The following is a 9,406-nucleotide window of genomic DNA, read 5'->3' as shown; positions in this document are numbered from 1 at the left end:
AGGGAAGTGGGCTCCAGATCTGACCAACTTTGAAGGGCGTGTTTTCTGTTTTCTGCCCCTGCCCATTGTCTCTGGGCTCCCCCTGCACATCCATGGGACTTTTGCTGTCCAATCCAACCGCAAAGGTCTCTGGGACACTACAGCCAAGGGGGAATGGAATCATGTGCTGCTGCGTGATGCAGTGCTGGCTGCTTGGTTCCATGCCCTGGCTTTCCTTCGAGAGATGGACCAGGAGGGTGTGCTGAAGGGCTATGAGTATCACACCTTCTGGCCTGACACCAGCAAAGCCAGGTACCCATTCACCGAGACTGCCACTACCTTCTACCGCACCATGGCTGATGGTATGTCTAAGGAGGACCTGGTGCTGTTCTCCAATGGCCAGCGATGGTGCACATTGAAATCTGCCTGTTTCCTGGATACTGCCATTGTCTGCCATAAGCAGATGGGACAGATGGCTGCCAGAGTCTTTGCTAGGTTTCTGCCCAAACCGTTCCTGGCTGTGCCTCTGCCGGACTGGGTGAGGGCTGGGTTCCAAGCAAGTGGCCACAAGGATGCCATATTGGCCAATACATATGACTGGAGGAGGTTCTACCAGGAGATTGTTTTTGCCAACCTGGCTAGGCTGGAAACCTTTGAGCGCAATGACCTGGTTCTTCATGCTTTGGACATGAGCGACCCTGCATTGGATCAACTCCTGGTATCCATACCATGCATCCCCACCAGCCCCCAGGGGCAGCTGGAGCTGATAGGAAAGCTGGTGCACCCAACAGGCAGGACTGCCCCACTCTATGATCCAGAAGATGGGTGCTTCCCCATGGGACCCAGCTTCCTGATGCAGGAGAGGCTGTCTCAGCTGGAGCGCCTGGGTATGGCCAGGGATTCTGTGCCCATGGAGGAGCTGATAGGGCGGGCACATACAGTGCAGGCCCTCTGGCAGCAAGATTGCCAGCTGGCCTGCCAGCGTTCCCGCCTCATCCTGGAACTCCTGCAGAGCCTCCTGAAGGAGACCTCTAACAACACTACCCAGGTGATCTTCCGCACCATCCCCTTTCTGCCAGCCACCCTGCCCAGTGCCCACCGTGACCTTTGCCCACCTGCTGACCTGTTTCTCCATAAGCACCGGAACTTGGTGGGTCTAATCCAGCCTATCCTGGCTAAGGAGGACCTGGGGGAAGACCTGAAGCTCTCCCTAGATGTGCAGTCCTTCCTGGGGCTGAGCCGCAAGCCAACATCTGGTATGGTGCTGCAGCAGCTGAGGGAACTGTGCCAGGGCTCCAATGCCATGCCCAGGTCAGAGGTACAGATGATAGCACAGCAATGCTATGCCTACCTGGACAAACTGGTGGGGAAGCAGCCTGGAGTCAAGCAAGAAGTGGCTCAGGAGGGCCATGCATTCCCCTTCATTTTTGTGGGGGAACAGTTTGTTCCAGCAAAGGTAGTGGCCCACATGCTGCCTTTTGATGCTTCCCCATACCTGCACAAGCTGCCCCAGGAGTACAAGGAGTTCAAGGTACTCTGGGAGTGCATTGGGCTGCAGGAGAACTTCTCTCTGGAGGACTACATCCTGGTGCTGCAGGAGCTGGCCAAGAAGAAAAGTGGGGAGCCCCTGTCGGAGGAGGAGAAGAAGCTGGTGCTGCGGGTGGTGAACTCGGGGCTGATGGAGACCGTGCCGGAAGGACAGGCAGTTAACACCTACCAAGCCCAGGGCATCTTCTTTCCAGACCAGTGCGGAGTTTTGCGTCCCCTCAGCAAGCTGCGCTTCGATGACACACCCTGGCTGCCCCGTGAAAAGGGGACTTTGCTGTGCCATGTTTCGATTGCCCGGGATGTGGCAATGCGTTGTGGCATCCCCACCACCAAGCACCGGGTGCTAGAGAGGGGAAAGATCATGGGGCTGGAGCTCACTCCATGGGTGTCAGAGTTTGGGGCCCGGGAGGACTTGAAAACACGTCTGCAGAACATCCTGCGGGAGTACTCCTCCACCCATGATGTGCTGAAGGAGCTGCTGCAGAATGCTGATGATGCTGGCGCCAGCCAGATCCACTTTGTCTGGGACCGACGTCACCACCCCACTGAACGCATCTTTCCTAAGGACTGGGCCCAGCTCCAGGGCCCTGCCTTGTGTGTCTACAATGACAAGCTGCTTCAGCAAAAGGACATTGAGGGCATCCAGCGCCTAGGTTGCGGGGGCAAGGGAGGGCGCCAGGACATGACTGGCAAGTATGGGCTTGGCTTCAACACTGTCTACCATCTGACTGATTGCCCTGCCTTCCTGACGGGTGACAGTGCCCTTGGTGTCTTTGACCCCAATCTCTTCTATCTGCCAACAGCTACTGAGCAGTTTCCTGGTGCCATGTTTAGCATCAACAGTGAGTTCAAGAAGACCTTCCCACACGTTTATGACACTTTCCTGCCCAGTCTTTTTGACCTGAGCCAGGGCGTGCTCTTCCGGCTGCCCCTGCGTACAGCGGAGGGGGCTGTCCGCTCACGGGTTTGCCAGCAGGCTGTGCGTGAACGGGACATCCAGGATATGCTGGAGGAACTCAAGAAAGAGGCAGACAGCTTGGTCCTCTTCCTTAACCACCTGCGCACAGTGATCTTCTCAGAGATCCCTGAGGATGGGGAGCTTCCACGGGAGTTGCTGCGGGTGGAGACGGAGATGAGGGAAGAGTACATGGCCCAGAGGCAGGACTTTCAGGAGCAGCTAAGCCAGATGGCCGCCCAGCGTTGCCAGCATGGAGAGGAGGCCAAGCCACTGATGGTTGCCTACAATATGAAGGTCAGGAATAATGGTTCCACTCCCTGCACCCACTGGGTGGTGGTCAGGCAGGTTGGGGTGCAGGATGCAGCTGAGGAGTCTCCAGACATAGCGCGCCTGCCCCATGGTGCTGTGGCAGCTTGCCTGGATGTGGCCCTGCAAGGCAGCGCCTTCTGCACCTTACCATTGCCAGTGAAAACCGGCCTTCCTGTCCACATCAATGGGAACTTTGCTGTGGATTCGGCCCGCCGTGACTTGCACAAAGCCAATAACAGGAGCCCTGGAGAGGCCTGGAACGACTTCCTGCTGCGGTGCGTCCTAACTCCTCTCTACTGCGAGCTCCTGGAGCAGCTGCGGCAGACACTGGGGCAGGAGCCACTATATTTCAGCACACTCTTGGCCTGTTCACGCAAGCTGAAGAGCAGTTACCTGGCATACTTCCCCACTGTGACAGAGTGCGTTCCCCCATACTGGCAGCAACTTGTCCGACACGTCTACCACCGCATAGAGGAGAAGTGCCTGCCTCTCTTGCCAGTGTACCAAAGGGAGACTGCCTCCCTGCTCAAAATGGACCAGATCCGCATCAAGTGGACCACGCTTGGCCAGGGAGACTTAACCCAAAAGCCCTACTTCTTGTTGAAGGAGATGACCCGGAAGATGGACTGCATCCTCCAGAGCCTTGGTATGCGTCTGGTCCCAGCATTCCAGGGTCTCTGGCAGATCCATGACGAGTTTGCCAGAGCAGGTGTGAAGGTCCTGGCCTTGGAACCCTCTTCCCTGTGCCATTTCCTCAAGGCTCTACCCCTGAGTTTGCCCTGCCCACTTTCAGAGACCGTGTTGAAAGACAAGTCCCGCTGCTCTGTCCTGCTGGATTTTTGCATGGAACTGGTGGAATTGAACACCCCAGATAAGGACCTGGAGGGGCTGCCCCTTCTGGTGACCCAGGATGGCATGCTACGGCAGCTCTGTTCCCAGGAACCTGTGTTCTACAGCAAGGCCTACTGCCTCTTCCCCCAGCAGTACCACCGCTTCTTTGACTGTTCCATGACCTTCAGAATCCTATGCCTCAAGGATCAGGGCTTTCTGCAGGATTTCACCCTCCAGGAGGCTGCCCAGTTTGTTCAGGAGGTGGTGGGCTGCCCAGGCTGGGAGAGCCAGTTGCAAGAAAACCAGACGTGGTTGCAAGAAGTCTGGAGCCTCTTTGACAACCTAGTCTGTCAGGAGAACAGGGTGAAGGAAGATATGAAAAAAGCTTTTGAAAACTTGATGTCCCTTCTTAAGGACTTGGCTGTCCTCCCTGTTTGCCACACTCAGTCCAAGACAAAGCACTTAGTACCCTTGTCAGACCTCCCCTCCATCCTCTACCCGAGTAGAGATGAAATGTTTAAACTCCTGAGCAAGCTGGGCTTCGCCAACATGGATATCCACCTGCTGCCTTCAAGCATCACTGTGTTCTGCATTCAGCCCCGCACACTGCAACCTGATGACCTGCCTGCATTACTGGGGCACCTGGCCACCAGAGCGGACCTTCGCTGGAACCAGCTGAACTCCTGTGAGACCAACAGCCTGCTGCAATTCTTCCTCATGGACATGGAGAAGGTGGTGTGTAACCAGGCCCTGTTGGCCAAGTTCCGTTCCCTGCCCCTGTTCCAGACCCATCTGGGGAACCGAGTAGCTCTGACTCCATACTGTAATGTCTATGTCCTAGATACCAAAATCGCCAAGTCATCTGAGACCTTCAAGGAGCTCTACCAGGTGGATGAGCAGACCGTCTGGTTGCAGAACAATGAGATAAATCAGTGCCTCTCCCAGAGCTTGAAGCTCCCAGTGTTAAATGACCTGCAGCATTTCATTCAGCATCTCCTGCCGTGCCTGCCCTCTTTCTCTGAAAGGCAGTTGCAGGACATCCTGAAGCTGCTGTTTGAGATCCAGAAGAGGTTCAATTGGGAAGAGCACCAGGACGAGAAAAAAATTATTTTCACGGCCTTCCAGCCTATCAGATTCATCCGGGACAGGGATGGGGTCCTGCGCCAAGCATCCTACTTCTACGACCAAGATTCAAAGTTGTTCAAAGACCTGGGGCTGGAGGCCAAGTTCGTGCCCAAGGTGTTCTTTAAGGTGATGGGGGTTAGCAAGCCAAAGGTGCATAACTTTCTGCTGGCTGTGGGCATGAAGAAGGAGCTCTCCAAGGAGGACTTTTTGAAGCTGGCCAGGCAGATTGAGCAGAAGGCAGTGCTGGATGGTGCCATGGCTGGGAGCCTGCCTGCTCAACGCGAGGCCCTGCTGTGCCACCTGCTGTCCTGGAAGAGTGATTCCTTGCAGGACAGCTTCCTTCAGCAGGTCTCCACCATCCGCTTCTTGATTCCACAAGAGGTGCCAGCCCGCCTGAGCAGCTTCCACCTGCCCTTTGCCCCACCTACACAGCCAGTGGCTCTGAAGGGTGCAGTGCTGCACAGCGATGGTATCTCAAGCAAAGATACCATCACCCTGGCCTGGACTGCTGTCGTGATTTTGTCGCTCTCACCTGTAGAGGAGAAAAGCAAGGTCGTGTTGGAGCGGCTTGGGGTACTGTTCAAGCTACCAACCATGCTGGTTGCGACCAACCTGGCAAATGTCTGCCGCACACAGTGCAAAACTGAAGAGGATAGGAAGATGCGGACGGAAGCCCTCATGTGCATGTATGCCTTCCTGCAGGATGACCTGGACAACTTTGATGCTGCCTGCTTGGCAGGGGTCCCTTCAATCCTGGTGAAAGGGGAAGCAGTGGCAGAGCCCAGCCAGGTGGTCATCTCTCTACGGGATGAGCAGGAGCTCTGCCCTTACCTCTTCACAACATCTCCGCAGTTGGGCTTCTACACCAACCTTTTGCAGAAGCTGGGGGTGGAGCTGGAGCCCTCCCTTCACCACTATATCCGGACCCTCAGTCAGATCTACAGAGAGACAAAGGACAAGGAAAGCCTGCAGCCCAACCTAACCAAGACGGTGCTGAGGGCAACTCAGCACCTATTCCAGCTGCTCCACATCTCACAGAAGCAGGCAGATTTCTCTGGGGTGGAGGAGCTACACCTGCCCTGCACTGATGGGAAACTGTACCCTTCCAATACCTTGGTCTACAACAACTGCACCTTCTGCCACTTCAGGAAAGTCCTGGAGCAGACCTTCCACTTCCTGGTGGACCTCTCCAAATGCCACCTGCCTGCCCAGGAGTACCAGCATGGGAAGCTGGTGCAACTACTGCCCCAGGCCTTGAGACCCAAGATGCTCTCGGAGATCACAAAGCAGCGCCTGGAGGAGAATTTGCTGAGACTGTGTCACTATGGTGACCGTTGTAAGCATCAGAGGCACTTCCAAAGGCTCTTGGTCTCCCAGCATTTCCAGGAGGGCTTGATGTCCTTGTTGAGGTGGCAGAGCGAGGAGGAGGTGGGGAAGGAAGCCAGGCAGGATTGGCTTGGGGCCTTCTCAGGCGAGCAGCTGGAGGTGGTGTGCTGCAAGGAGATCTGGACGGTGCTGGTGCACCAGGCAAAGCTGGTGGAGGGCAGCCAGCATCAACGGGTAGTCTGTGTGTCCCGAGATGCTGAGGGGCGGCGCCACATCCATCTGCAGCACTGGGAGAAGGCGACAGACCGCCAGGTGGTGGAGGTTACAAACACTTTGGCCACAGAGGTGAACAGCATGCTTGGAGAAATGCTGCTCCCTAATTCCATGAACATCCTCAGAGAGATGCTGGCTTGCAAGAACCCAAGTGAAGTTGCTGAAGTGTTGAAGGACAAAGGGGTCCCCCTACAGCCCATCCCCTGCCCCAATGCCTATGCCCTGCCTCCAACAGGTGAGGAGATCCCTGAAGAATGGCATGATTGTCTGGACATGAGCATCCTTAACACCTTCTCCCCACACGACTATGTGGGCTACCTGGACCCAGCAGTGCCAGGGGAGCGCTACCTGTATGCTGTGGTGCTGGAGCTCCTGAAAGGTGGGCAGGTGCCCACCTACCGCATTGACCTGGGAGCTGGGCGCCATGAGGAGGTCACTGCCAATGACCTGTACCAGTTTAAGAGGAGTCAGCCAAAGCCCTGGTGCCCTAGTACAGCAGTGGTACCAGTGCTAGACCCAGAGGGGCAGAGCAAGGAGCGGGAGAAGTGGTACCAGAAGTCCCTGGCAGAAATAAAAAAGGAGGTGGATGCCTGTCTGGTGAATCTCTGGGCACTGCCTGACGCAGAACGGCGCAAGGCCATCCGGCGCCTCTACCTACGCTACCACCCTGACAAGAATGTGGAGCGGGAGGAGCTGGCCAATGAGGTGTGCAAGTACCTACAGGATCAGATCCAGCAGCTAGAAGAGAATGGGAACCTGCAACCTGCCAGTGGTACCAGCCCTAGTCCACATGGTTTCAGGGGCTCTCGTGCCTTCTGGGGCACATGGGACAAGCAGGCTCACCGACACAGGCAGAGCCGCCAGCAGTTCACAGAGCAGGCAGGTGGCAACTTCCACTATGATTTCTGGTCACACCAGCAGACCAAGGCGGCCAGAAGCACCCAAGCTGGGGAGGCCACGCGCTGGTTCCGGCAGGCAGAGAGTGACTTACGAGCAGCCTGCCATGATGTGGGCCAACATGCCACTGAGTGGGTCTTCTACAAAGTCCACCGTGCTGTGGAGAAAGCTCTGGCTGCCGCCATATTCAGTCACGGAGAGCCCTTTGAGCCAGGGCACATGCTGGACACATTGGCCCAGAAGGTGGCGGCCTATGCCCCTCAGCTGGAAGGTGTCCTGGGGCTGGTGGATAAGCTGGGAGACTATGGCGTGGACAGCAACACCACACAGTATCCCAGCTACCACCACCCACCCACCATTCCCAATGAGGCCTTCCCGGCTGCCAAGGAGCAAGAGGTGCTCAGGCTGGCACAGAGCCTGCTGGATGTGGTACAGGTCTATATGTCCTGGCCGTGAGACTGCCCCAAGGTGCCAAAGCCAGAGACTGTACCACAGGGACTAAAGCCTGCTTCTGGCTACAACTTTTTAGGGCTGAATAGGTCTCCCCAGGTTGGGGGAAAGGGAGACAGGCTACATGCTACAGCCCTGCTCCTCACTTGATTCTTAGTTGTCTGTATGGTTTTTGTTTTTTATGGGAAATAAATTTGCTGTTTTCGATGTCATGGTGCCATGTTTATTTGTGTCCCTCTGCACTGCTCAGACCCCTCACTTCTTACCATGGTGTATGCATATGTGTCAAGAGGGTCCAGGCTCAGAACAGCTTCCTTCCCTGGATTTAGCTGTCGGGCACTACTCAGCCATGCTATCACCCTTCCATAGCTAAGCTATGTCATCTCCGTGCCCCAGGCCAGGCCCCTTTCCGAAAAATCTGAAGGTACATCATGCCGGGGGGCAACTATGTAGCCTTTACTTTCATTATTGTATTAAACCAAGAGATATCCAGATCTTCTTCATTCAGTCTGCTCCTGATATCTGCATAGAACCCTTGCTTGACAGTTTGATCTTTCCTCTTTCAACTCCTTTGGTTTTTCTGCAACTTTAACTTGCTTTCTCCCATCAAAACTAAGTGAAGGTCAGTGCTACCATTTGCATGTTGCTTCACTTGCATTGAGGGAAGATTTTTTTCACTCATGGTTAATCATGGTTGGACTCTGTGTACAACTCTGGCAGAATCCATGCCATTTGGTGCATGCTCTTGCGCTAAAAACCAGTAACCCCATGACTTAAGTCACCTGCAGCAAGGTTCATATATGCTTTCTGTTCCTGTTTCTTGTGCTAACTCCATGTCTACACATCTTTTTGTAGTCAACATGATCATATTTGGGTCTAATGCTGCCATGGGTGATGACAGATACGTCCAGATGTCTTGTATTTCATTCACCGCGGACTGAAGATTCAGGTAGAACTCCTCTACTTTCCCTTGCCTCTTCGGTGGGCGCGGGCCAAATGACAACGGATTGTTTCCAAGCTTGAAATCAACCAAGGAGGGCCAAGGATGTCTTGGGGTACCTTTCACTGGACCCGTGGTTTGGGCAGTGCGGGGAGAGCCGTTGGACCAGGCGCTACTTAGGGCCCACCCATGCAGCTGGGCCCATGAACACTCCCCCCGAACGACCCTGCCTCCGACGTTCCCTGCAGCACCCGGCTGCAGCAACCCTCCACCTGAAACCTAAACCTACTACCCCCCCGCATTTTTAGGTTGCCATGCTCGCAGGGTAAAGGGGTCAAGCAGCCTATTCCGCCGCGATTGCCAACAGGGAGAACCGAGACCCCCGCGCCTTTAAGGCTCGGCGGATGCACTCGCGCCTGGCGTCTCAGCTCGGGGGTGGAGCTCTGCTGCCCCGCCCTGTCTCCATGGCAGCGGCCGGAAGGAACGGCGCGCGCAGGCTGACACGACGCGGCGCGGGGTGGGAGCTTGACAGGGCAAGGAGCGAGGGCGGAAGTGAGCTGGGCAGGCACCTTCCGCTTCCGGTGTGGAGTCCTCCTGTGGTTGCTTCCCCCTCCCCTTTCCTCCTTCCGCGGCGCCGAGGGGGCCCGGGGCTTCCAGGGCCATAGAGAGGGGCTAGAGCGGCCCCCAGAGAGAGGGGCACGACCGCGCCCCGCCCGCTCGCCCGCGGAACGCCGCCGCCGTCCCGGGCATGCCCGCGCGGGGCCGCCGCC

The 9,406-nt window shown here is 56.1% G+C and overlaps 2 protein-coding genes across 6 annotated transcripts in view; both read left to right on the top strand.

Moving 5' to 3' along the window:
- Positions 1-7,908, top strand: part of LOC102381314 (sacsin-like) — a 16,000-nt gene extending 8,092 nt beyond the window's left edge. The window contains 1 exon segment of the mRNA XM_025207769.1: positions 1-7,908. Coding sequence (XP_025063554.1) covers positions 1-7,702 — 7,702 coding nt within the window. The 3' untranslated portion in view covers positions 7,703-7,908.
- Positions 7,909-9,107: 1,199 nt separating this feature from the next.
- The window catches only part of EPN1 (epsin 1), a 16,640-nt gene continuing 16,341 nt past the window's right edge, over positions 9,108-9,406 (top strand). For 2 of the 5 annotated variants that reach the window (XM_025207770.1, XM_006026738.3), the window contains exon 1: positions 9,118-9,217. The gene's annotated coding sequence lies outside the window, so the exon portion shown is untranslated. Of the gene's footprint in view, positions 9,218-9,406 lie in introns of all 5 variants that reach the window. The other 3 variants (XM_006026740.3, XM_006026739.3, XM_006026741.3) reach the window with 2 other exon arrangements.

Source organism: Alligator sinensis, unplaced genomic scaffold (genome assembly GCF_000455745.1).
Source record: "Alligator sinensis unplaced genomic scaffold, ASM45574v1 scaffold709_1, whole genome shotgun sequence".
NCBI classification, from domain to species: domain Eukaryota; kingdom Metazoa; phylum Chordata; order Crocodylia; family Alligatoridae; genus Alligator; species Alligator sinensis.
Note: the sequence above shows the minus strand (reverse complement) of the source record. Positions and strands in the feature narration are given on the sequence as shown.